The sequence below is a fragment of the Solanum pennellii genome, chromosome 5 (assembly GCF_001406875.1).
Source record: "Solanum pennellii chromosome 5, SPENNV200".
Classification (NCBI taxonomy): Eukaryota; Viridiplantae; Streptophyta; class Magnoliopsida; order Solanales; family Solanaceae; genus Solanum; species Solanum pennellii.
The window spans coordinates 69996015-70023905 of record NC_028641.1 but is presented as its reverse complement, the minus strand read 5'-3'; the positions used below and the strand labels follow the sequence as shown (position 1 = coordinate 70023905).

General features: G+C 30.8%; 3 protein-coding genes, 1 non-coding gene and 1 pseudogene across 4 annotated transcripts; 3 read left to right on the top strand and 2 right to left on the bottom strand.

Annotated features, from left to right (window-relative positions):
• The first annotated feature begins 587 nt into the window (after positions 1-587).
• On the top strand, positions 588-1444 carry LOC107020079 (annotated as a pseudogene).
• Positions 1445-5957: 4513 nt separating this feature from the next.
• LOC107019019 lies at positions 5958-9665 on the top strand. The gene is made up of 3 exons (XM_015219606.2): positions 5958-6220; positions 8540-8742; positions 9293-9665. Exons 1-3 carry the CDS (start codon positions 6122-6124, stop codon positions 9468-9470), a joined length of 480 nt encoding a protein of 159 aa, XP_015075092.1. The 5' UTR covers positions 5958-6121; the 3' UTR covers positions 9471-9665.
• A 488-nt stretch (positions 9666-10153) lies between these two features.
• LOC107018750 (formin-like protein 3) lies at positions 10154-16774 on the bottom strand. The gene is made up of 6 exons (XM_015219312.2): positions 16226-16774; positions 14478-15321; positions 13918-14380; positions 13630-13832; positions 12149-12384; positions 10154-11243 (listed from the first exon to the last, which is right to left on the bottom strand). The coding sequence occupies exons 1-6, from the start codon at positions 16364-16366 to the stop codon at positions 10374-10376; spliced, it is 2757 nt and encodes a 918-aa protein (XP_015074798.1). The 5' UTR covers positions 16367-16774; the 3' UTR covers positions 10154-10373.
• Positions 16775-17948: 1174 nt separating this feature from the next.
• On the top strand, positions 17949-18021 carry TRNAA-AGC. The gene has a single exon. It is a non-coding gene; the product is annotated as a tRNA-Ala (tRNA).
• Positions 18022-19375: 1354 nt separating this feature from the next.
• LOC107019932 lies at positions 19376-22550 on the bottom strand. Its single transcript, XM_015220289.2, has 3 exons — positions 21635-22550; positions 20324-20857; positions 19376-19830 (listed from the first exon to the last, which is right to left on the bottom strand). The coding sequence occupies exons 1-3, from the start codon at positions 22433-22435 to the stop codon at positions 19717-19719; spliced, it is 1449 nt and encodes a 482-aa protein (XP_015075775.1). The 5' UTR covers positions 22436-22550; the 3' UTR covers positions 19376-19716.
• Positions 22551-27891: the final 5341 nt, after the last annotated feature.

Sequence of the window (27891 nt, the reverse complement as noted above, 5' to 3'; positions counted from 1 at the left end):
GGGGCTAAAACTTATCGTTAAATTTATCAATAACAAAAGTTAATCTAAAAATATTTTTACATAAAAAGGACAAATGACGAAAATAAATAAAGGGATAATTCAATAGTATGTTCTAGGAAGAACATTTTAGGGAGTACAAAAATATGAATAGGTAAAACCGTAAAGTGATTGCTCAAATTAAAAGTGCTAATAACCTATTAAATCATAAATTAAAAATAACTAACTTATAGTTTATTTCGCATTATAAGCACTTGAGTTATAAACACTTTTAGTGTCTCCCAACTATATATATGAATATATGATGAGATTTAAAAAATATGCTTATGAACTAGTTTGAACCACTTAGAAACTTAACCTAATACCTTCTTTATATAAAAGTAGCACACCTAATTATGTACCAAGAGTCTCTTTATGTAATAATGGTGTGTAATTACATGCACACACCTAGTTATGTGTAGGCTTTAAGCCAAAAAAAAATATATGTATAGGCATTAAAAAAAAATACAAAATTTATAGTCTAAAGTTTAGACTTATCGACATTGCCTAACTATAAAAGGGAAGAGCTATTCATGTAATGATAAACCACATACTTATTATTATAACTTTAATTTGTGATATATTATATCATAGAAGAAAAATGAGTCTTCAAGGAAAATTGGTTTATGAGATAAATATCAAATGTGATGAGATGTGTTCCATGAAATGATTAGGTATGAACCACATCATATCTTCAACATATGTTTTGATAAGATACAAAATGTGGATATTCATGAATGTGAATTAGGCAATATTGGCTCTGTTAAGTCCTGGAAACTCATACATGGTAAACTAATTGTGTTATATTTGGTTTCAATAATTATTGTTTTATAATATCTAGATCCATTCATTATTTTTATTGATTCAAATCGTTTTTAACCCATCCAGATTCAATTTAATTCAATTCAATCGATCATTTAAAAAAGCAAAATTAGTAGTACGAAATATTTGTTTGCATATGGCAAAGGAAGTAATTGAAGGAATAGATGATGAAAAGAAGTTGATTAAAAAAAAGATAATTGAAGGTGATTTATTGGAGTATTATAAATCATTTTATGCCACTATGCATGTTGAAACAAAGGGTGAAAACAACTTAGTTACTTGGATCATGGAATATGAAAGAAGAATGTGAATGTGCCTGATCCACACACTTTAATGGAATTATGCATCAATGTCACTAAAGATGTTGAGACTTACAATCTCAAGTGATATCATGTTTCACTTCATATAAGTTTATATAGATAGATATGTGGATGTGGATGTAATAAAAATTGGAGAACTAGTCTTTGATTTGGCAAGAAAAAAAATCTGTTAAATCTTCTTCAAACATGTATAACAAGAAAAAATTCTTCCTTTAAGATTGCAAGTGGTCTGTTTCAACTCCTTATAATTTAAGTCATTGTGTTATTTAGGTGATTCTTTGTTTAATAAACATCCCCACGTATGCCCCAATAGTGGTAAAATTGGTTTATTCCTACTGTCCATATATGTATGCAAGTATGTATTGAAATCGATAATATTCCGTTGAAAAAAATATAAATGGATTGCTTGCAAGTCCATTTCTGTTACGACACGGATGTGATGACACTTGTCTATTCCCATCAAGACAAGTCAGTCTCAATCCAACGAAATGAAAAAGGTGGAAAGTAAAGCAAGAACAACAAAAGGAAAAAATTTAGTCATTCTAATATATGTAATCCCTAAAACTTGATTGTCACGTGTATAAGTCACTAATAGATATAGTGCAGAAGTAAAAAATTAAGTATAAGTCTTAATGTCTTTGTTTCTCAAGTAGAACAAAGCATAACATAAAGGAAAAAGAGGGTCCACCGGGCTGACAAACAACTACCTCTCAAAGTCCTTCGACAAGCTTCAGGTATAAATATAAGAAGAAGATCAAGCAATAACACAGAACCGGGCTCGGAACATACACAAGCGTATAGTAAGGAGTGAGTACCAAATAATACGGTACCAGCAAGTAATCTGATAAATAAAGCAAAACTAGCTAGAAAACGAACACTCCTTTCATCCTAATCAAACCTACTCAAACTACAACCTGCATAGAAATCAGTCTAACCTAACTGTTGTAATACATAGTTCGCAAGCTCTCATGATCATAGTCCAATAGTCGCAATTCAATAACCATCAAGTAGCAAATATGACAATCACAAATGTCACATAGATCAATCACAAGCATCAAGTTCATCGAAGCACAATAATCAAGCACACTGAACACAAATCCACAGATTTATCACGCACAATATCAATCGAAACTTACGGGAAATGCCCATAGTTCACTAACTCACCAGTAATGACCTCGACATAAGTATCAATTGCTGGAAATGATCTTGACATCATTAACACATGCTGCTAATGCTATTGGCATCAATAACACCTGCCATCAATGACCTCAATATCAATGTCACTCGCGCGCGGTTAATGATCTCGTATTAATACACTCATTGGAAATGACCTCGGTATCAACAAAATTCTCAAACTTACATATGGCAATTTGTCAATAAAGTGGACAATAATCTTTAGGGATGGCAATACGGGGGCGGATGCGGGCGGAGTGGATTTAAGGCTATGCAGGACAGGGCGAGTTTAAGGTTGTGCGGGGCGGGTGGAATGCGGTATGGGTTCAAATTTAATTTTAACTTGTTACATGTTATAAGAGCATTATTTATTAAAATAATATCTAAGTAAACTGTTTTGAATGACTAAGAAACTAGAAAGAAGAAAAATTTATCTCACTACTTACATTTAATATTTTGTTATAACATCAAATGTAACCAATTCAAATCTACCAAAAAAAAAATGTTGCTAACATATCTCAAAGAGTTTTATACAGATTGTAATGTTAAAATAATGTTATAACATGTTAATTTTAGCTATTAACAACTAGCAAAATTCTTAGTTTCTTAAGTTGAAAACTTACTGAGCCCATTATTTGAAATGCTTTTTACAAAATATGTGGAATGGGAAGGGGTGGGGCGGGTTAAAAACAACAAAATATGTTATATGGGGCGGAGCTAGGAGGGTTGAAATCTTAACGGCTTTAGCGGGTTTGCCCTGCAACCGCCCCACCCCACCCATAGCCATCCCTATATTAATCTTTATGAATTCTGTCCAAAACCTTGTTACATTTTCCTTGAGCATATGTTTTTCCCCAGCTATTTCATTTTATTATGGCATATTTGGGCAAGTCAATTGTCCTCTTATCTCCTCTTTAAGATAGTCATTAGAATCATCATAAGAGGTATGTTTTTACTTTGTTATAGTTCACGTGCCCAAAACATGCATAACATAAATCAATTATTTCTTCACATAATAAGTAGGTGTTGTATAGCTAGTTGAACATCACACATTTCTTGTTGACCAATAACCAACAAGCTATGGGAAAATAACCCATAGAGGATTGTAATGATACAACCAAAAACTCAAAAAGCAAAATTAATATCTCATTTCTTCAAGACGAAAGACTTATATTGTGAAAAGTGTATAGGGACTACATGGCTTTTTTTTGTGGGGAACATGTTCAGAGGTAGTAGCCGTTTATATGAATCATGAGTTATACGTCCACTTAGAACATATAATTCAATGAATTTTTTAAAAGAAGTGCATATTTGTGACAAGTCCTCCTTAGCTTCTAGTTGTTATAATTTTGCACTAGGGGTCTAGGGTCATATGTAAATGGAGTAACATATTTTGCCTTTTGTGAGTTTCATAGGTCGAATATGCATATAGTGATGAAAATAATTGTTCATCCCAATTAGAATTTGAGGAGGCAATGTTACATATTCCCTTCCTTTATGTTATTCTACCTTTTCAAATATTTTATTTTTAAAAAATACAAATCATGGAAGGGTCAATATACCAAACCCCCTAAAAATATATATACACCAAATCCCCTTACACAACATATTGGTGAATTTTACTTTAACTATATTATAAAAATAAATATAAAAAGCTTAAGATTGTCATCTTGTTATAATGTTGGAGCACATTCTTAAAACAAAAGCAAGAATAAAATGAAGTGAATCATGAAATTCCTTGAGAAAGGCAAGCAAATAATTCCTCTGGCTCTAATTATTTGTCTGCTTTTGAATTGATACATCTATTAAGAAAATAATAATTGACATAGTAAATTTAGTATTTTAACTCTATCAATTATGAAGTAGATGAATTTAAAACTTAAAATTTTCAAAAAATAATCTATATTTTTCAAAGTAATTAATTGAGGGTATAATAGGTAAAAAAAAATGAAAATTGTATTTTCTTGATTTGTCAAAATAGACAAAGTAATTAGGGACAACTAAAAAAGGAAATGTGAACAAATTATGACCAAAATTACTATATATATATATATATATATATATATATATTTGAAAGAAAGATTTTTATCCAAAAAAAAAAAAAGAAGGATAAAAATATTTTGAGATTTTTATCCCAAAAGGTGCATGAAATCTTGGTAGCGGATAATTTGCTGCAAAAATATTTTGTGTTTTATTTTTCTTACTAAAAGTGTTTTTTTTTTCCTTTTAGAAAAGTCTTTTTGAGGAAAAATTACTTTTATAGCTTCAGAAAAATAGTTTGTTACTTTTTAAACTACTTTTTTTTTTCTCAAGAACTTGATTAAGCACCTCAATTTAAAATAACTAAATAAGAATTTATTGGAAAAAAATAAACACTTTTGACCTCCTAAAAACTTGATAATGGAAATAAATAAAATAAAATATGTATGAGAATGTGATTTGATCTTGTTAATTGTTTGCAAACACCAATCGATATGTCGGATTAAAATAAAACCACTACTAATTTCAAAGTAGTAATGGCGATGGAGGCTTAACTATTTAAAGTTAAATCTATTTTTAAAATGCAAATATGTGTGTTCTTTTTTAAAACAAGACTAAAGGGAAAAAAAGATATTCTTTTTTTACTGGTCACAGTTTCCTTTTTCAGAGTCAAAATAATATGAGCTTTGATTAATATTTTAAGATATTTCTTATTATTATAGATATGAAAAAATCTGCAATTTATTATACTTTTTATACAGTTTCTGAATATCCAAAAAAGTATTTCAAAATATAGAATTGATGTAATCTAATTTAGCTTTGAAAATTAGTCAAATTGACTTTTAAAAATTAATCAAATTGTTTTTTATAAATTAGTCAAATTAACTCTTGAAAAATACAATATGAAAACTAAATAAAAAATAGGGAGAGTATCACATAAAATAGTGAACCTTTTAATTTTGACCATAAATTTGGTAATTAGGTAATTAAGATCTTAAATTTATTAAAACTAAATTTACATATTTGAAAGTTGGGTAAGAAGTTAATATAATCTCGCGATAAGTAATATTATCTAATAAGAAGAACAATAAATTATAATAATTGACAATATAAAATATTTATAGCATATATATAAAAAATAATCAATTAATAACTTTTTATATATCAGAAATTTAAAAATTACCATATAAATTGAGACAGAAAAGAATTTATGTAATTGGAGGACTAAACTTTTTCCCTCAATTATAGATGCCTGCCTAAGTTATATTCCGTTGGCTGGATTTATGCCCTATTACTTCCCTATTAAGGAGATCCCATTAAAAAAGAAGAAGATAAAAGTAGGGCAAAAAGAAAAAACAAAATAAAGCAAGCTTTAGTACTGAAAAATAATTTTAAAAAGCCTATCTCTTTAGATCATCCATCTCTATCTCTAATTCCTTTAAAGTTGCAAATGCATATATACTCAGCCTTTATATCAATTTATCTATTTCTTTTATAGTTAAAAAGAAAACAAATCTACTTTAAGATAGTAAAAAATATGCATATTTTTAATTTAAAATTATAAAATTTATATATCTTCTTTATTTTTTTACTTCAATATTTATGTCAAGTCAAAATAAGACAAACAAATTGAAACGAAGAAAATAATATATTCAACTGACATCTCATTTAAGCATACTACTTATGCTTTTCATGTAAACAAGCACATACTTCTTTTATATATATATATTGTGAGAGGAAGAGGGGTATTTAATATAAGTGTCAATAATTCTTTGTTTGCTCATGAAAATATGGGCAAATTGGTTAAAATATTTGCTGGTTTGCTAATTGTGGCTTTGGATATTGTGGCTGGAATTCTTGGATATAAAGCAGAAGCAGCTCAAAACCAGGTACATCACTCAAATTAAACTTATTGATTGAATTCCCCATATATCAATCTTTGTCTGTTTTAATTTTGTTTGCATACTTTTCTTTAGTCTGACATGTTTAAGTATTACAAAATTAAAGAGTCATGTGATATACTCAACATATATATCTTAGATCATTCTTAAACTGTGTATCAAGTCAAAAATCAAATAGATAGATTAAAACGAAGATAGTATTTTTATTATTATTATTTTGGGTCAAAATTATGTTCTATTTCTAGTCTAGTTTCATTATCATACAACTTCTAGTGGTGCTTGGTCAAGATTTTGAAGATTTCTCTGTTTGGTCAAAATTTTAAAGATTCTAGTCTTCTTTGTTTGCAAAACTTGCTTCCTACTTAAATTTTACATGAAGTTTAAGGAAAAAAATTAAATGTCATGGTCTTAAATTAAATATATGTTAAATACATAATTCTTCTAGCATTTCAAATCATTATTTCTTTTTAAAAAATTATTATATTTTTTAGAAATAATTATTTTTTAGATAGTCAACTTTTGTTAATTTCAAGAATTAAAACTGCACACTTCAAATAATCAAAGGTTAAATGTACATATTCAAATAGTAAAAGAACTAAAATTGGAATTCTGCAATAATACAGGAATTAAAATCTTTATTTCAGCTTTTAAATCCTAAACATGTCAGGTAAGAAGTTGAAATAAAAAAATTACTGAAAAAAGAATATTTTTTTTAAATGGATTATAAAAAAGAGTACAAACAAATTGAAACGAAAGAGCTGATATGATGGAATATATTAGCGTATTGGTAACGTAAAAATCTGTAGGACCCATCAAGACATAGTACAAGTGTATATCAAATTTATATAATAAGTGAATATTAATATACTAATTATAATATATTCTCTTTTATGAAAAATTAAAATTACAGTTTTTTTTTTAAATGAGATTAACTTATATCCACTGATGGTGGATAGAAAGAATTACACCATCAGCTTATTTTTAGAAATACTTATTTCTTTTAATTTAATTATCATATTTTCATATTTAAATATTAATGATTTTTTTAGCTTCTCTTTTTCTTTTTTTAAACATTCTCTATAAATTTAAGATTTTTTGAGAATAAATTCAAATATTTTTATACTATCGATTACGAGTATTACTTAAATAAATTGGTTTGAGTATTACTTAAATAAATTGGATTACATATGAAGGTATATGGATCAAAGTTTATTTTCAATTAATTTTTGTATTATCGATAAGAACTAAGAAAGAATTGGAAAGAAACTAAGAAGAGAAAAGTTGAAGCAATGGAAACATCTATTCAAAAAAAAAATTCATGTTAGAAAGACGACTTAATAAGTTATGAATAATGTTTTTTATGAAATCAATTAGTCTAGATTTTAAAAAGAAAAAAAAAGTAAAAAGTTACCATTGATGATTGTCTCAAATTGCTTCAACGGTGTTGTTGGGGAATGAGGTAAAAATAATGAAGACAAGAAAACACTGCAAAAAGTCTGCTCATCTTTGGCAACCAAGAAGAATCCTAAATAAACTCATATAATTAATTTAGAGTTTAAATTATCATATAATACTTTTTTTATTATTATTTAAATATTAATAATAAATAATATATTTTAAAAATAAATATTTCTAAAAATGAATTGATGGTGTAATTTTTTTTTTGTCCACTATCAGTGGATATAAGTTAATCTCTTTTTAAATCTTTGGGCTGGTCTATTGCATAAAAATCATGTTTTGCACTTTGATTTTTGCCCTTTAAATTGATTATATATCATTTTTCCTGTTGTTTCTCACTTTTAATTAAAAAACTACATGTCAAAGTATTCTATGTTATGATCTAATTTCATAAGATAAATTTTTACCTTATTCTATATAAATTCAAAAGTTCTATAGAAATAAGTGAGTTTTGGACTTTTGATGTTGAACTTATGTCATCTCTATGTCTGGTAAGACATCACTTATGTCTTTCGCTTTTGTTTTTGTTTTACGACGTTAAAAATATTTTGAGATATTTTCTATGAAAAGTTATAAGAAAGAGCATATTACATCACTTATGTCTTTCGCTTTTGTTTTTGTTTTACGATGTTAAAAATATTTTCAGACATTTTCTATGAAAAGTTATAAGAAAGAGCATATTACAATATTTCTATTTGTTAGATCACTGTACTCTGCATGTCGAATCTTCCACTATATACCAATTTTATTTTATTTTTTCATTTCCTCCCCTCTCCACCGTGCTTGCATAAATTTTTCAATATTTTTTTAACTAAGTTGATACTAAAAATAATTTTTTAATTGGAACAGGCAAAACATGTGACATTATGGTTGTTTGAGTGTAACAAGCCAAGTCATGAGGCATTTGTTTTAGGGTTAGCTGCTGCAACTCTACTTGGAGTAGCTCATGTTTTAGCCAACCTTGTTGGAGGCTGTAGTGTTTGTAGTAATGATGATATTCGTAAAGCAACACCAATCAAGCAATTATCAATTGCTTGTCTTGTTTTCACATGGTAAGTTATAGTATAATACTCGTGTTTTAATTTATATGATATCGTTGATTGATCTATTTTATCAATGATTTGTAACTCAAAAGATAGGGAGGCATAATCCCCAATCAAGGGGTTATTGTTATGTCATGTATGACCTATATTTCTCTTGAGCGTATTTCAAGAGTCAGTTTTTAAATTTAGTTTATCTTTTGTTTTTTTCTTCCCGTAAAAAAGAGTAAATTATATGAGGTGGAAATGGTTGCTTGCGATCACTAATTCATCTCTCATGAGCAAAAATAAGAATCACTCGTAATGCGGATATGAAATTAAAAATAAATTTATAAAAGACTAAAATATGGTATCTCCTGTGCTATATGCTATGTTACCCAGACTCTTTAAAGATATTGCCAGGTGTGCATGTCGGATCCTTCAAAAGCAGTACGTCTTTTGAAAGATCTAATACGGGTGCAACAACATAATTGAAGAATCTGAATAAAATAAGTTATATGTCTATAAAAATTTTGAAGCAAAAAAATAATAATCATGTGTTTGGGTTTTTTGGATTTTTCAGGATCATATTCGCAGCAGGATTGAGTACATTGGTGATTGGGACAAAGGGAAACCACAAGTCAAGAACATCATGTGGTTATTTACATCATAATTACCTATCCATTGGTGGAATTCTTTGTTTTGTTCATGCTTTACTTTCTGTTGCATATTATGTTGCAGCTAGTCAAAATCTAGCTTAACTTTTCACTTTTACAAAAACAAAAAAAAAAAGAAATAGGGACAAATCACAATTGTATAAATTGATTATGAAGGTTACTGATTTTGGTCTGATGAATGTTTTTGAGATATTTTAGACCAATGACATTTGCATATTTATGTGAACATCTAATTATAAGTTGGAGCAAGTCCAAATGTGATAATTCGAAGTTGATTTATCTAATTCATGGTTGAGACCACCCCCTTTATCCATATTTCGTAAAACTAGACATTTTAGGTATATATATTTTAAAAGTTGATGTAATATTATTTATTTGTGCTCATGCTACAAGAAGGCTAAATGGCACTTGATTTAACGTTGAGTTATTTATTTTGAAGAGGAATCAATTCTCACTTAATACATTTGTCTTAGTGGTGCACTCGTGTTCTAGAAATTCAATGTTTTCTATATCAGCAAGGAAAAACAAGACAAGTTTTTTTTCAAGTTTTCCGTCCGATCCGGTATCCACATTGGTGCCCGACTAATCTAGATTTACGTCATCAGAAAAAACGCTCATACCAAGAATTTTTTCATACCCAAGGCTCAAACCCGAGGCCTCTGATTAAGAGCGGAGCCTCAACATCTCTTGGTGGTTTGGTGCCAGGAAAAAGAAGTTGGAATTGGAACAAAAGATGAAAAACACAAGCTGTACAAAACTGGTCCATGTTACTCAAGTCTCTCACCTTTATACTAGAAAAAAATCATATATATAATACAGAAGAGACTTTAGTATTTGGGGTTGACCATATATACAAAAGACTTTAGTAACTTTTGCCATCTCACAAAGCCAAACAAAAAATGGTATTTATATTGGATCTTTATGAAAAAATGGTGACTACAAAACAACAAGTCTTATATATTTTTTGAAGAGCATCACAAAAATAAGCTATTTGGATGAGCTCTCATCATCTGATGAACTAAAATCATCATCCATCCGTCGCTCCTGGATTGCAGGAAATAGTCGTTGATGAACCTCCGGCAAAGAATCTGGACGGGCTTCCTGAGAAGGTGATACCGTTAATGCTCCTTTTCTAGAGGTGTTTGCCGGCATCTTGGTGGATTTTCTCAATAATGTACATGATTTATCCAACATAACTAAGAAATCGCGAACAGTGATGAAGAGACGCAAGCCTTCGTCCTTCCCTGCAGTTCCATGGAAGTAGTCTCCTGTACTCTTCACCAAAGCCATTATCCTTTTCTCTTCTTCTAGTATCCACTTGATCTCATCGTCCGCATTTTGCATAAAATTTGTGAGTGTATCGCGGAACTTACTGTCCTCGTCCAAACTTTTCATGTCAGTGTCTAAGAACCCTTTGGTTTTCACTAGTGACCTCCCAAGTTTGGAGACAGATGCAGTTAAATTCTCACCATCTATAAGTGCTGCTTTTCTTACATTCTCAAGCTCGTTGCTTAGACCAGAAACCACCTGGAGACCAAGGTTACGATGGTAATCAACTGAGTCACGAGAAACATCCTCTGCAAGATCTTCTGGTGTTAGACCTGACAAGCTTTCGCTCTCCCTTAACTTGCGTGCTGCTCTTAATCCTTCTGATCGGATAATTTCCTGAACAACAAAGTTCAGAAGTGTGGTCTTTCCATCAGTTCCTTTAACATCTGAGAGTTTCAACAGCGTATCAAGCTTGAATGCCTGTGCACCACCACGGTAGGTGCCATCGTTCATGCGGTTCCCAGTTTTAAGAACTGCTTCTAGAAGTTTCAGGAAGAGTCTACTGTTTTTCAGCTCCTGGCATGCCACCTGCAAGTTTTCATAATGAATAACCATCTACCATGTGATAAAAACAGCAACTCAATAACAATGTACTGAAAGCTCTTTCATTTAATCATGACCAGGAGTAACATTAGACAAATTTCCTACGTATAGATAGCTAAACTTCGATTGGCACGACTTTCCTTCAATGTAAAGAAGAGCCAGTACCCATCCTCATTTAGGTAGTAGGTCATAGAGTTTGAAATGATATTTGACACCGTATAACAGATTATGGGTTTGAATTGGTAGTACAATTGTGTTATTTTAAGCTACTGATTTCACAAATAATTAAAAATGACCCCTTTCAATAGGAAAAACTTTTTCCACTATTTAAGATTATGACAATCAAAATAACAACAGCATACCCGATATAATTCCACAAGTGGGATTTGAGATGATTGGATGTAGGCAGACCTTACCCCTACCCTACCTTTGTGGGGGTAGAGAGGTTGTTTCCATGAGATAATCAAATATGAGAGGAAAACTTCTGGCAAGTCCAACTAACTGGAATTGATTTCAGTTGATCATGATTACACAAAGAAATGACACCTTACAATCAAAAAAAACCCGGAGCTCTTATATATATATATATATATATATATATATATATATATCAGCGCTATTTACCTAAAGAAAAACTCTGTTCCTTTTTTCTTTTCTCCCTTAACGATGATCTAGAGAAATGCAGAAACAAACTTTAACTGATGAATACATGAGATCCGTCTCATGATACAAATGATGCTTATTTGATTATTTATTTCTTAAATCTTACCAGAATTTATGTGATGGTGGATGGTATAGTTGGGCCGAGATGGTTGCAGCAGAATAACAGAAAATTTTCATTTTAAGCTGCTACACCTAAGGTATGAGAGACTTAGAATTCCACGATTTACCTCTAATGTTTCAAAGGACTCTTTAATGGAAGTAACTTCTTCCTGAAGAGAACTCATGAGCAACAATGCATCCATCCGTTTGAAGGCAAAGGGAATTTCAACCAGGGATTTGAGAAACCTTTCAGCAGGACCAAGCTGAGAAATTTCCCCGCAATATAATCTAAGTTTGAGTTCTTCATCTGTTGTTGGTGCCAACTTTGATATAGTTTGAATAAGTTCAGGAGACAGTTTATTACCTGATCAATAAGATAAGCAGGCTTTTGCAAGTAAGTGGCTGAAACATACTTGATAAAAAAAAAACAAAAACGATGAAAATTTACAAACATTGGTAAGAATTAAGTTGGGAGCATCCCTCAGCAGTCATCGATCTTTTTCCACAAGATAAGACGATATAGCAACTCATGTCTGCCTATGTGAAGTAAGGGACATGAATAAAATTCTCATTTCATGAAATGTAAGTTTCTTCCCTGGAAATTGTTTAGTACTCTACTAGAAGAATACTATAGTTTCTCAATTCACTTATAACCATAAACAAATATGTAATTCTATAGTTTCTCAATTCACGTATAACCATCAGCAATGTTTGGTGGGATTTGTTTTTAATTTTCACTCTCTGGTGAAAGGTACCAGACTGAGCAATGATTTATTTTTGATAACTGTGGTGTCCGGGCCAGCTTGCGCTAACATCTACCAAATTCCACGGGGTAAATGCTACCTATCACCGACACAAATACCAGGTAACTCTATCTACCAAAGCTTGGACATATGAGAAGACATTGCCTAGTGTTTCTAATTACCGCCAGAGTTATACTTAATAACTGATAGGCTATTTTTTCCTTCTTTCCTTTTTCATTCTTTTGGGAGGAAAGAGCGGGGACAGTTGAAAAAACTACCAGGTTTGTTCTAGAAAATCGCCAGCAAGTTCTATTTTCGCTTAGATATGGGACCTTGTTATCAACTTCATCTAATTTCTAGGAGTACTTAATTAGCACAGAAAATCTTTCTTCTGAAAATTCACCCAGGGATCATTCTTCTTCAAAATTCTTTTTGATTACTCTCAATGTGCTTGTAGTCATTTCACAATACCATGCATGAAGCAAATTAGTAGAATTTACTTCTTTACTACTCACGTAAATAACATACATTTTCCTAATAAGACAAGAAGATCTATGTGCAGACCATGTTGTTATTTGTTCTCTTTCTTCCATTTTTAAAGCAGTCAACAACTTTCATGCCAAACCTGAAAGACTGCAAAATCTATGGAATGGAGTAAACACTTAAGTAACAGCCCTCTGCGAATTAGACACACTCTTCTCCATGGTGGTAGATTTCCTATTATTATTTTCCATTAGCAATTAATTCATTATAGCAAGATTCACACTCTCATAGATCTCATGGGGAAAACACACACACACACACACACACACACACACACAGAGAGAGAGAGAGAGAGAGAGAGAGAGAGAGAGATAATGATTTACCCTCCTTGAGAGCATCACAAACTTCTTCTGTCGTCACGTTTAAGGCTTTAAGAACAATTGCTAGATTTTGTGATTTCTTAGCATCAATTATCTGAATATACTGTGGGGTAGCTTCAAAAGACGATGTAGCTTTCGCGCCATCATTTTTGCCTGCATTTGCTGCATTATACCCAAACAACGATTCCATCATCTCCTCATTAAACCTATAGTAACATCATTATAAAAAGTGAGGAAGTTAGACATCTTGCAGAGCAAAGTGCAATATAGAAAGATTGATGCAATGCTTACTGGAATGAGCCAGCTTTGATGTCGTGCCAAACCATGGAGTGATCAGGATTAGCAAGAACCTTGTCCCAGAAAAATGGCTTTAATTTTGCCTTTTGACCATCAGGGTCATCAGATGGTTCAGTTCCCTCGCCAGCAGAAGAACTTCGTCTCCGATGTGCTCCAAGGGGTAAAGGCTTTGGCGGATTACCAAGCTTTGGTGGATTAGGAGGAGGCCGAACAGCTTTTGGAGGTGGAGGTGGCATTGGAGCCGGTGGTTTAGGAGGAGGAGGAGGTGGTGCTTCAGGGGGTGGAGGTGCAGATTTTCCTGGAGGAAGTGGTAATGCATTTACTGGTGCATCTGTTTTAGCTTCTGACTCTGAATGATTATGAGAATTAGCTGGCACCGAAAGATTATTTGCAGTTGAAGAACTCTTAAAATCTTTCTTGATTGAGCTTCCTATGCTTGAAGACTTCTGAGAAGAATCTGACAACATCAATTATAGAAATTATTCGGCATAACGAACAAGACACGCAATTCGAAAAATTTGACCTTTATGATAAAATACCTGCAGATAGATTACCTGAACAGAGGTTAAGAAGAGGTTTCTCATCTCTTTTACCATGCTGTGGACCTGTTTCTTTCTTTTTACTTTTTATAAGACACAGTATTAATAACAGAGCTAAAAGGGCAATTCCTACCGCGACACCTCCAGAAACAGCAGCAATCATATAAGTTCTGTTCTGATTATTATTTTCTGAAGCATTAGTTCCATTATTTTTTGGTTTAGCCGGAGGATGAGTGACAGGCAAAGGTTTAGAAGAGTTGACATGAGTAGGAGGTGTTGGAGTCATTGCAGGGGCGTTGACACGAGTCCTGGTTGTTGGAGCCTTTGCAGGAGCAGAGCCATGGGTCGGAGGAGTTGGTGCCTTTGCAGGAGGAACGACAGGAGCCTGAGGTGTTGGAGCCTCTGCAGGAGGTTCCGTGGGCGCTTCAGAAGAGGGCACTGGAGCAGGAGTTGGTGATACTGCTTCATCACCTGGAGGTGGTTCAAGGAATGGAACTTCAACATCATCTTTTGACTCATCTTCAAGCTTTCTTTCTCTTAGGTGCCTTCTGGGAACACTGGACGACCATTCTGAGAAAAGCTTTTGGTACTTGATGAACCAAGCAATGGATGCAGCCTCACTACCCGAACCATGAAGAGGAAGACTTTTCCTTTTTAAGCACTCCAGAAGGATCTGCTTTACTTCAGGAGGCAGATCACTAATAGCCTTTTGTAAGATTCTTTTTCTCAACAAAGGTATATCTGATTTTAAGTAAGTATAAGCTCCTGTTGCTGCCTGATAAAGAGACAAATCCAGAAAGTTTGCAGTTTCCGTATTCTTGTGTGATGGTTCTATGCAATGAACCCATATTTGCTCAGCCTGAAAACAGAATACTTCATTACATATGGCCAGAAGTACAACTTTATCGCTTGATTTTTTGGTCCACATTACAGAAAAAGATACAACCAACTTATGCAGTTACATATTCTAGCCTTTCGCACAAAGAAAAAACATTCGAAACCATGGCATATGTCTCCTTGCAACGACTTTACATTCATTTGGTTCCTCCTAAGTTGCATTGATTCATCCTAAAAATTTCATTTCAATTTGAATTTGGTTATTCACCATGTAAAAGGATTACTCCTATGCATCCATAGTTGAACGGTTAAAGTGCAAACAAAAACGCACAACTTTCTCATTAGTACTCAACAATAATTGCTGTATCAGCAGATAAAAGCTCCGGTGCAATTCTCTTACATTCCTAGGACTAGCAGCAGAATCAAGAATCTATACAAGAGGGCTCAAAAACTAGCAATTTTTTAACCCTTTTTGCCACTTCACAAGAATTACTCTCACGCAAGGAAATTCAACAACTTATTTTTGATGACAAGGGAAACCCGCAGCCGCTACCCTTTGGATGCGCACAGGGTAAAACCCCCGCTCCTATGCAATAGCTCACAAACCACGCTCTAGGCAAGTCTGGTGCGACGAGCTCGACCCAGAAGGCAAACCCCTTGCTTTTGCTGGCAAGAGCAAAATTTTCATTTTTTGCCTTGGACCGTATAATCTTTCAACGAAGGGGATTCAATACCTACCTCTACCACTACCTAGGACAATGTTCTCAAATTGAAAAACCGAGTTATTAAGGTTCAGAGACACAATTACTATTAAGCAACTCACATCATAAATCCATCAACATATATACATATGGCTGTTGTGCATTATATAACGACAGGAAAAACAATATATATTCAAACATTATATTCATCAAAACAATACATACCGTATGTCCATCTATATATTGAACACTTCCATTGTCTACACAGTTTTGAGGAAGCTTTCGATTCCCTTTTGAACAATTAGCTGCCAAAACACAAAAAAAAGCAATAAAAGTAATTACAGAGCTGAACCTTCCCACACCCATTGATTGTACAATCAATCTTGCAATCCCATAATTTCTCCTTTTTCATTTCATCTGATATATGTGCCTTTTTTCAAGAATATGAAAAAAAAACAAAAAAAAACAGAAAGCCTTGTGGTTTTTTCTTGAATATAATTTGACCTACCTACATAAAGATTCAATCTTTACACATAAAAATTGGAATTTTGTTTTAAAAAAAAACAAACACCCACCACCCTTTGGTGCCCTTTGCAAAAAAATTACAGAAAAAAGTGAAGAAATTTGCAAAGGTTTCAAGAAGGGGAGTCTTTCTGTGATGAAAATTTTGGATAATTTTTTTTTTGTTGGGTCAGATTTTGGCATGAAATTTTTTGTTCATTCAAATGTTTTCATGTTTTTTCGGAGAAAAATGAAACGTGCAGAGAACTACGTTGAGAGAGACAACACAAAAAGTGTTAATTTCGACCGTTTTTAATTGTATCGTACAATTTCTATGCTTATTTTCCATTAAACCTTGTTATAGGCTTATTTATGACAAATATAATTTTATATCCGGGTTTTAAACTTTATTGATACTAAAATAAAGTATTTGAGAAACTAAGTTTTGTTGATAGTTTAGGTTTATTTTTTGAAGTTTTCATAGTTTAGGTATGAAATTAAAAGAAAAATAGTTTAATTAAGAAAAAAATTATGTCAGCAAAAAAAAAGGTTACGTGAATGGAAATTTTGGGTCAAATAAGTTTGCACACATTTAGTTCAGTCTTTATTGAAGTGTGTTTCTTAAACTAATGAATAGTAGTTTCTATGTAATTTTCACATACCAAATAGTTTAGTCATGAAACTAAAAAAAAAGATAGTTTAATTATGTTTTTGACACTAACTATCTTAGTTAATTCTCAAAATGTACTTAGGGTATGTGTTCGTATAATGAAAAATGTTTTCTTGAAAAACAAGTCATTTCTTTCTTACTTATTTTTTAGTGTTTGTCAAATAAGCGAGAAAATATTATTCTGCGGGCGCAGAATGGAATGGGGGGTAAGGGTCTGGGGGTGGGATGATCAAGGGACGGGAGTTGGGGAAATTGTGTGGATAAGAGGAAGAAATAAACTTGAAATGTCATTAAATAATTTGTTTTCGTTACTTCTATCATTTTTCTTATTTTTAAGAAATTATTTAAACATAGAAAATTGAAAAACATTTTCCTTTAATAGCAAACACTTATAGGTTTCTCGATATAAAAATTTGAAAAATTGTTTCCCTTTATTTTTTTTTAATCATTTTTCTTCACCGGAATACTCTCGTCTTTTTCTAGACAAAAAATGAAACTTACTACTTTCTTCTAACATTACTCTAATTTAGAATATCAAAATATAGTTGACATGAGTAACTAAGTAACAAAAATTCTTAAAATTTAATTTCTCAAGTGAGGAGTAATTAAGAAGTAAAAATAAAAACTGTACTAAATTTAATGGTATTTGATTTTGATATTCAGTAACCAATAATATATAAAATTTTCATAATTAATTTGTATTATTAACAGTTGTGTTACTTTAACCAGCTACTAGATGTTGTAATATTAAAAAACGAAGGTGACGTATATCAAACAGGGGATGTAGCTCAGATGGTAGAGCGCTCGCTTAGCATGCGAGAGGTACGGGGATCGATACCCCGCATCTCCAATCATTTTTATATGTATAATTTGATATTTATGGGTTTATATCTGATACCAAACTTTGGAAAGAACCATGATTTGGTATCGAACCATGATTTGGTATCGATATCGGTTTATCTCGGTCCGATTCGGTTGCGATTAATTATTATTTATTAATTATATTATATATTTATAAATTATAATTTATATTTTATAATAAATACTACCAACTATTAAAACTACATAAGCTATTTAAATTACATGTTATAAATATAACTCATAGATTATAACATATTAATAAGTAATAACTTATAAACTTCAAAGATTTAAATCTTGAAAACTTAGATAGATTTAATTTGCAAACTTAATAAGTAAAAAAATTTTAAAAAAAATATATATCTTTGAAATAAACTTAAGTAAAGAATTACATTATAAATTTAAAAACTATTAATTTAAACTTAGAAAAATAAAAAAAGTATTCATATTTTCGTAATTCAGAAAATCATTTTTTGAAATAACTAGATGTGTCGTACCGTTTATCTTATCTCATCCTATTCCGGTCCGTCCCGGTTCCATCCCGGTATATAGTGGGATGGGACGGAACTGAGTATCTGTCCCGATAATTCTGATCCGGTTCATCCCAAAATCGATCAACTCGTTACGTTTCAATTCGATCCGATATTGATTCGTATCGATCATGTGATTCCGTTCCAATCGGTTATCCAATCTTAACCATGACAATGTTTGGATTACAAATTTACAACATATGAGAACTATTTTGGAAAAATAAAATAAAAATATCTTTCTGAAAAATAGCTCACAAATACCATTCATCCTCAAGTACCTCTAAGCTACATCTTTTTAATTTCTTAATACCCCTCAGCCTAACACCCTAAACTATAATCATTTTATTATAGTTATAATCCAAAACTATTCATGTTCAATTACATTCACTAATTCCAATCTCTCTCCCCAACTTTTAATGTAATTTCATCCTTGCCCTATCCAACCAACCAAAATATTGAGCCCCACTATTAGTAGCTTCATGGTCCATACCTATTTAAACTCTTAATTAGGCATATTAAAATTATATTCCGTGCCAAAGTTATAATATCCATCAATGGGTTCAAAATATATAGAAGTAAATACACAAAAAAAATCAAAGGGATTTAACTTCTGCTATATATAAACAGTGTAATTTTTTGTCAAAGAAAATTTAAATAAACCCCTCGATCTTTACTAGCTATTGCATAATTACTGGTAAAGAGTCAGAGCCCAAACAAGTTAATTAATCATACATATTAGTATTTGATGATATAGAGAAAAACATGTTACATTTATGTAATCATAACAGAACTACACATTATTAAAAAAAAAACAAGTTCAAAGACAAATTTGAGTTTTTCTTTTTTTTGATTAACTCCCAAGTTTCTTCACATTTGATTGCTTATGCAGATGTGCATAGCTTTGTAGTTACATACTAAATAATTATAATTCCATTTTCCTTAAGTACACTCTAATCCTACTAAGTTCATACTTAAATTTCCTAAACTGCTTTCCTAAATCAACTTCACAAGCAAAGGAGAGTAGATGTTATACTTAGAGAAAGCAAAATAGTATTGGCTTAATTGGGGATAACCGCGAAAATCCTCTGTTCTTATAAATCCTTCATATCCCATCACCAATTTGCCATCAAATATCAACATGTTGAATGTCACAACAACTAAGGATGTATGAATATCAGTTCGTCTTCTTTGCATTCTCTTATCGCGACATCCATAACATTTCTTGATGTAGATGGTAACACATCACAACATTGTCTTCTTGGTGATAGCAACTGCATATATAATATGTCATTCATCAGACCAAAAGTTTCACAAAGTAAACACAAAATGATACTCAATAGTACAGTCAAACATCTCTATATCTGTATCGTTTGTCCTCATATAACATAATATGTCATTGACCAAATGTTTCAGAAAGTAAACACTATTGTTTTTCCTCATAAACACAGAGTGGTATTCAGCAGTACAGTCAAACCTATCTATAACATCATGTAACATAAGATGCCATTGACCAAATGTTTCAGAAAGTGAATACAGAATTGTACTCAGCAGTACGGTCGAACCTTTCTATAACAGTATTGTTTGTCCTCATATATAACATAATATGCCATTGATTAGACCAAAAGTTTCAGAAGGTAAACACAGAATAATACTCAACAGCAAAGTCAAACCTTTCTATAACAATATTGTTTGTCCTGCAATAACATAATATGTATAGAAAAGACGATTGTTTTTGTGAAATGTTGTGATAGAGAGGAACATTACCCGATTTCTGTCGATTTCTAACTTTTGTGAAACAACTCTGATTTCTTCTAGTCTTCTAGGTGACACCATTGTGATAGTACAATTCTCAGGGGTTTTTTTCCTGTAAATAGTCTTGATTTGTCCATTAATTCCAGTAGACACATTATGTAGAAAATAAACAAGCTGTCTTTTGCAAGGATCAGGTTCATATGGCCTTGTATCAAAGTCATAATGTCTAGCTAAATCACTCGTTTGCCACGGAAAATAACTCTCCTGTATACGTAGAGCATCGGGCAAGAAGATGTTGTAGCTGAAGACTTGAACAGCGTATCCCCACGAAACAGAAACTGTCCAAGTAAACCAACGATCGTAGCATACTGTTTGCTGCAAAATACGATGAGGATCGTACTTTGCAGCATTGTATAAATGCTCTAGAGATTTCATTTTCGTCATGTTTGGAAATATAGGATCATTCATCTCCAAATGATGCAGAGAGACCAATGGTCTAAGTGTATGTGCAGCCAATACTCCAAACATATTTCCTCTTACATCCAACTGGTATTACAAATTCCAAAAAAAAAAAAAGGTTTGTGTCACTCACCTTTTAGAAAAATATAAAAACACCTTTTTAAAATTTGTATCGTAACATTTATGTGACTATAAAAACATGTCATCAACAATAAAACACAAAACTTATAGTAGTACTTCATTTGTTCCAAATACTAGCAAATTTTAACACTTTCTGAAACCAACTATTAAGTGCTTATAAAATGGAACGACATAATATGTTCTGACATATATGTCCTCCAACTTTGAATGTGTATAAGTAGACATTTAAACTTGTATAAAGTTGAACATGTAGACACACATGTCTTACGTGACTTAATAAACATAAAACGTCATGTAGGATGTCACGTAAGACCTAGCCACATAGTGGTAAGGTCCAATTTCGGACACCCTTTGTCAGAAAAGAAAATGTATATATACAAGTAAAATGATTAAATAACATATTTTGGATATTCTTAACATAACAAATTGCTAATTTTGGACATCCTTTATGAAATTGTTGGGTCCACCACTGCGTAAGACGTGTATGTCTACTTGTCTAATTATATGCAGAGTCTACTTATACACACTCAAAATTGAAATATCAATTAAAATTAAGTTAAAATAAGCCACATTTTTTTATGTATAAATGGAACAGAGGAAGTAACAAATCATACCCAAGTCTAATAAGGTAACATAGAAAATGATGTAAGTAACATGTTTTAACTAGTTAAAATAGACTCAATAATATGTTTGGTCAAACTTTCAAAATTTCGAGAGATGTACCTGATGAAAACCGGGTTCATGGGTTAACCCAACACCAAGTTCAGCCAAACATGAATAAATCCTAGCATCACTACCAAAAAGGTGAGGGTACCTTTCGATACATGCATCAAACACTTTTCCAAGAACTTTAGCTAACGGAGAACTTATAGCAATTCCAGCACCACCAAACGCCATTTCATACGAAAAAGCTTTATTCATCAAAAAATGTTCCGAATTCGATCCGATATAATACCATAGTCCATGATCATATTTCGATAACGTCTTCAACAAATTCTCCGTAAAAAAAACCGTATCATCATCTCCAAAAACATACCACCTAACATTAGAATGATTCAATGCAACCGTTTCCGTTACGACACGAGCCACACGTATCGCGGAGGGTGTCCCTCCGCGAAACGTGTACTTAAATCGTGACGTATCACCTGATATACATATCGGAGGTAACGAAGAATCGTTAGCATTTTTCGTATAATTCGGTGGCATTTTTTCAAGAAATACACATCCTCTCATATTTCGTCCTGGTTTCCACCACATTTTCACTAATTCTTTTCTAGCGGACCATGCATTCTCGTTAGATGCAATTCCAAATACAATATGTTCAAGACCCGTATCCGATGATAATGATAACGATAACGATGAATCATTTTGGAGTGTAACTGACGTGTGGAGTGATTTTGTGTTAGGAATTGAAAAGTTGAAACACATGAGATAGATTATAAGTATGAAAGAAATGATCATGATGATATTTTTTACACCATTGGAACATTGATTTTTGTTGTTAGATACTTTAGATGAGTACATTTTTTTTTTATAATTTTCTTTTTTTTGGTTTTTTTGGAGGAAGAGATTGTAACAAGTTTTGGATTGGATTTAGTTAGTATTATTGGTGAAGTGAAGAGAAGGGAGGCAAAGCCATTCTTAAGACCCGTAAACAACGCCCAAAGTAGAGTATGGAAATTTGACTTTTCTTTTCTTTCTTTTTTTCAAAGTTAGTTTTATGTCTTACGTGTTATATAGACTATAATACAAGGAAATATGTATGCACTAAAAACAAAAAAAGAATAAATAAAAGTATTATATGATGATAACTTAGGAATAGATGAAAAGAGTAATTTATCCGACTTAATATTAGAAATTTTGAATTTGAGTTCTTGATAAAGTGTTTTATTAAGTATATTTGATACGAATGTATGTGATATAGTTTAATAAGATATAAGTACATGCAATGGTTAAATTAAATAATTTAATGTGATTAGTTGTATTAACGTAGTTTTTAGTTATATATTTATTGTGTTTTTATTATGACATTATTTTATTGTTCCTGATCCTTTTTTGTAGGGTTTGTCTTTTTATCTCCTTTTTTAGTTGCTATATTTTCTAGTGTCTTATTCTTTGTATTTGGTTTTGTTACACTTGAGATTAGTGTTTTTTGAAAGCAGTCTCTCTACTTTCATAACGTAGTATAATGTTTCTATACACTTTACGTTCTACCTAAATTGTACGGATTCTTCATTTTTGATATCGTGTTCGTGTTAAATTTTCCAAAAATACGTTGCTTTTTGAGAGTCCTACACATATATATACGTTGACATATTTGAAAATTTTGAGAAACACTTCATATATCATATTTATGGAATTTCACGAGATATATTATTGTTATTTATTAGGACATTAAATTTCTATATTTTAAAAATGAGTTTGCACACTTAAACAATTCCAAATATTAAAAATGTAACTGCGAAGACCTGGTCAAGTACTCCTTCAATTTATTAAATAATAATTGTGTCATAAAGTAAAATAAAAATATTGGGAATAGATGATGATGATGATAATAGTATAATAATGTTAAGTTTTGGCTTTATGTATTAATTTTTGGATAGAAATTCCAAGCGGTGGATCTAAGTGCAAGAAGCTGACCTAAAAACTACTCCATTACATATATACTATTTATTTTATTTCAAATAAACAAATAGATAAATCAATAAAATGACTAAGTAAGAAAGTTTGTGCCTAAATTGAAGATTAAGAAAAGTTTCATGGTGTGGTGAGTTAATTAAACAAGAATGTGGTAGTTTAATGACAAATCACGTAAAGGTATTAGAGAATCCTTCCTATTGAAAAATTAATTTTTTTAATGACAATTTGACAATTAAGGATTGAGAAACAATACTGCTCTACGTGTTGAATGTGGACGATGACTTTCTTATGCAATATTTTTTAATGTTTTTTTTTACATAATACATAGATGTCTTTTTGTTTGACTTAAGTCTAACGGATGTTTATAATCTTTAATTTTGAATATATATAACTACATATTAATTAAATAAATAGAGATATTTATTTTATATGGCATTTTTTATGATAATTTTGTATCTTGTATGATGTTCTAATTCTTATGTGTATTGTGTCATGTAGAATATATGTCTATTTATTTAAACTTTATGTAAATTTAAGTGTCTACTTGTGCACACATAAAATAATAGACATAACCAATATGACTTACATGGTGATAGTGAGATTGCTTCATCGTAAATCAGAGGTCTTGAGTTATAATTCTGTGTATGGAAAAAATTACATCAAAAGTATCACCTTCAAATAAATCCTACGATGTGTAATTTAAATTTAATCAAAACTCTAATACGAGCTTTAGACACCAAATAAAAAATTAAATTCAAATATTCATACCAATTTAAAAATATATTTATGTATCATAAAGATCTTTTGTAATACATTCCGGATGGTATTGATATGATGGAAAGTTATTATTAATTTCCATAGGCGTGAAAGTGTTCTAAGTTTTTCTTCTACAATTGACAAAATTGTTATTTCCTATCTTTAATAATAAATATTCATTACATTCATTTAGAATGTTAAATGATATTTGTATACTTTAGAAAATTAATGATAATTTTATATTTTATTTATTTATTATTAATTATAATTTTTTTATTATTATTTTTGGTAAGACAATATATTTATTATATTCAAAAATAATATAGTAAAATTATTTTTTTATTTATAAATTCTTAAAAGATGTATAAAATTAATAATAAACAAATATTATTAACAAGAGGTCGTACTTTTGTTTAGCTCTCTCTTTAGTCTTCAAGTTTTAAAAGTAATACCATTGGCTTATGTATTCGAAAATATCTTCGGGGATGAAGCTCCATTTGTTTATCTTTTTGTACTTTGGTAATTGAAATTTCTACTATTTGATGACCTTTATTGGTAATTGAAATTATTTTTGGTACATAAACATATCTAACTACCACTCCTTCTAATTACTAGCTAGGGATTATCAATAGTGTGTGTGTGGGGGTGTGTGGGGTTTAGATGATAATTTTCTTTAAAAAACTTAATAATTAATTTATGTTTAGTCAATCAAATTAACATAAATTAGGACAAACGAGTAATTGTAATTTGATAAGAGCAACATGTTAGGAATTACAAATCACTATATTTAGCTATAATTATATTTCTACTGATGAAGAATATTATTTAAAAGAAAGTTGAAGGGTTAAATATATTTCTATATTATTAGAAATAGTTTAATTATACCATTTGTTATGTATTGAATCTAAATATATTTCATATGTTATATTTTGGATTTAAATATACCTCTCTAGTTATATTTTAGCACAAATTTGTCCTTAATTTTAATGGAAGACATGTGTAAATAATAAATAATTCATTCCCAATTTTAATACCAAATTCATTTACAAATCTACCCATTGGACCTAATCGATTTTTTTTCTTTTCATGGCCTTCTTCTCTCAATATCCAAATTTAATTTCTGATATTATCACAGTAAAATAAAAATTACTGAAATCTCACGCCGTTTGCCCATTTTACAAACAAACTATATATCTTGTTGATTTAAATAGAAAAGAGATACATTTAGATAAAAAAAATATAAAAGGTAAGGTAAATTTGTGTCAATGTATAATGAAAGGGGCATATTTGAACTCAAAATATATCGAAAGGGTTGTATTTAGATAAAAAAATATAGTGAAGGGTATATTCAAATTATTTCTAATAATTCATGAGTATATTTGAATCTTTTCCATTATTGTACTTGCACCAAAAAGATAAGAAAAGAAGTGGTTAACTTGTAAACCTAATTAATTAGAGCTTGAGTTACACAGAGAAGCTAATTTGTAGTGGGGCGATATACAACTAATTAGTTATGAGTTTATTTCCACTGGTAAGTTTTTATTTGAGTTATATATGTGCTAAAGAAACTGTTAAATATCTATAACTAATAGATTTTAAATGGAATAAATTTTAATAAAAATAATAAAATTATAATTTTAAATTCATAAAATTCAAATTATAAATCTGTCTTTTATCACTTGTACACACAAAGCGGAGCCAATATAGTTGTTTGGGGGTTTGCCTATTAATGTACATATATTTATTTAGTTTATAAATATAAATACTAAATTTGTGAAAAGGTTAGTGAATTCGTCAGAACCTATGAACCTCCACTTAGCTCCGCCTCTGTATACACATATAATATAAGTTAGTCAATGAACTTACTATAACAATAACTTTATTTCTCCATCATATTAGGGTTTGGCGTTGAAATGTTCAAACCATAAGCATTATAAATATGTACGACGCGTATAATAAAAACCTATAGATACAGGTTTCCACAAATTGAGTAGTAGTTAATTTTGTGGCTTAATCCTTTTAGACTATATTGGAGTTCATAGAGAAAAATAAAATATTATTTAATTTATTTTAAAAGAAAAAGAACTATTTAGTTTGCCTTGACATGAAGTTAAAGTAAATAAAGAAAACATTTTAATTTTGTGGACCTAAATTAAAGTTATGTCAAGTATATCAAAATATTTTTTGATCTAAAAGTCATAAACATGTCCTGTAGCATACTAAATTAAAATTATGCCAAAAAAGAAAATGGATCCTTTTTTCTAAAAAAAAATAGACTGAAAAAGAAAATAGATCACTCTTATTGCAACGAAGAAATCGAAAAATGATAATTTTGCATAACAAGAAAAAATATATAGTTATGAGCCTATGCTACACCCCTGCTAGGGATGGGTGGTCCGTATACTATGCTAGTCGACCAAAATGCACTTATATTAGGTAGTAATTAGGGGCGAAGCTAGGTGGGGTTCATAGTTTTGGACGAATTCGGTAATTTTTTATGTCTTTTATTAGAAAATTCAGTAATAACCTGTGAACCTCTAACAAAGTTGATTGACAAACTCAATGTTAAGGAAGGGGAAGAAAATTTAGAACCCCCAAACTCCTAATATTGACTTCACCTTTAGTAGAAATTGAATATGCTAAATATAGATGAGTAAGCCTAACATCTAGAGTTGTCAAGTAAACGGGTTGAATTATGTTTGAGCGAGTTGAAATTAGTTAATTAAAGGTCCCAGATTTGAGGCCTAGATATGAAGAAAATCTTGTTAGGAGAATCGTTCCTAAATGAACTCTGCGGTGCGCATCCGAATTTAGTCGAAGCTTCAATACGAATTCTGTTACCAGGTGGGAGGTCAAAAAAACCAAAATAAATAAATAAAATGGATGACTTATAGATGCATTAAAAAGTTATTTGGATTGAAATAAGTTAAAATGTGGATCATAACTTAACATGTTCAACTCTTACTAAATTTAATTATTTTATTTATCTTTTATAAATTTTTAGTACTTAATGAAACTATTTTTTGTCACGCAATTTATATTCTAAACCAATATTACTGACAATAAAACTTTGCAGAAACAATAAATTTCAAAGGTTTAAATAACTTAGTAAGAACAAAAAATAATTAACAGAAACTAATGACGAAAATATACTAGAATCTGTAACACTCGTATGAAACCAAAAGGAAAGAGAAATGAGTTCACTAAATGCACAGTGTCTCCTTAATGAAATTATTCTCCTTCAGTATCCGAGGTGTGCATTGTAATATATTCTCTCAGGATAGAACGATTATATTCGTCAGTGTATTGGTACCTAAAACAATGATGTCATCGAACCACTCAACGACAGTAAAGTACACAAATATAAATTTGTGCAGAAGAAGAAGAAGTAGTTCAGAAAATCTTGAGTGAAACATCTGAGGATTCACAGGTATTTATAGCCAAGAAGCATTGATTCCGAAAGGTTGCAACCTTTCAGAAACCACACGACCATTCATGAAAGTTTGCAACGTTTCAAATCGTCATGGCTGTTTCCGAAAGTTACAGCTTTCAAAACAGTCATCTCCAACGGTGAAAATTCAAAT

What these genes read in the sequence shown, in the direction of transcription:
- LOC107019932 (XM_015220289.2), bottom strand. Translation starts at nt 22,435, where the DNA reads ATGTACTCATCTAAAGTATCTAACAACAAAAATCAATGTTCCAATGGT. An exon ending in ATGAACCCGGTTTTCATCAG is followed by an intron (nt 20,858 to 21,634) that starts GTACATCTCTCG and finishes TTGTAATACCAG; the next exon opens with TTGGATGTAAGAGGAAATAT. An exon ending in TAGAAATCGACAGAAATCGG is followed by an intron (nt 19,831 to 20,323) that starts GTAATGTTCCTC and finishes TTATATATGCAG; the next exon opens with TTGCTATCACCAAGAAGACA.
- LOC107018750 (XM_015219312.2), bottom strand. Translation starts at nt 16,366, where the DNA reads ATGGGTGTGGGAAGGTTCAGCTCTGTAATTACTTTTATTGCTTTTTTT. An exon ending in ATCAAAGCTGGCTCATTCCA is followed by an intron (nt 13,833 to 13,917) that starts GTAAGCATTGCA and finishes ATGTTACTATAG; the next exon opens with GTTTAATGAGGAGATGATGG. An exon ending in TTGTGATGCTCTCAAGGAGG is followed by an intron (nt 12,385 to 13,629) that starts GTAAATCATTAT and finishes CTTATTGATCAG; the next exon opens with GTAATAAACTGTCTCCTGAA.
- LOC107019019 (XM_015219606.2), top strand. Translation starts at nt 6,122, where the DNA reads ATGGGCAAATTGGTTAAAATATTTGCTGGTTTGCTAATTGTGGCTTTG. An exon ending in CAGAAGCAGCTCAAAACCAG is followed by an intron (nt 6,221 to 8,539) that starts GTACATCACTCA and finishes TAATTGGAACAG; the next exon opens with GCAAAACATGTGACATTATG. An exon ending in GCTTGTCTTGTTTTCACATG is followed by an intron (nt 8,743 to 9,292) that starts GTAAGTTATAGT and finishes TGGATTTTTCAG; the next exon opens with GATCATATTCGCAGCAGGAT.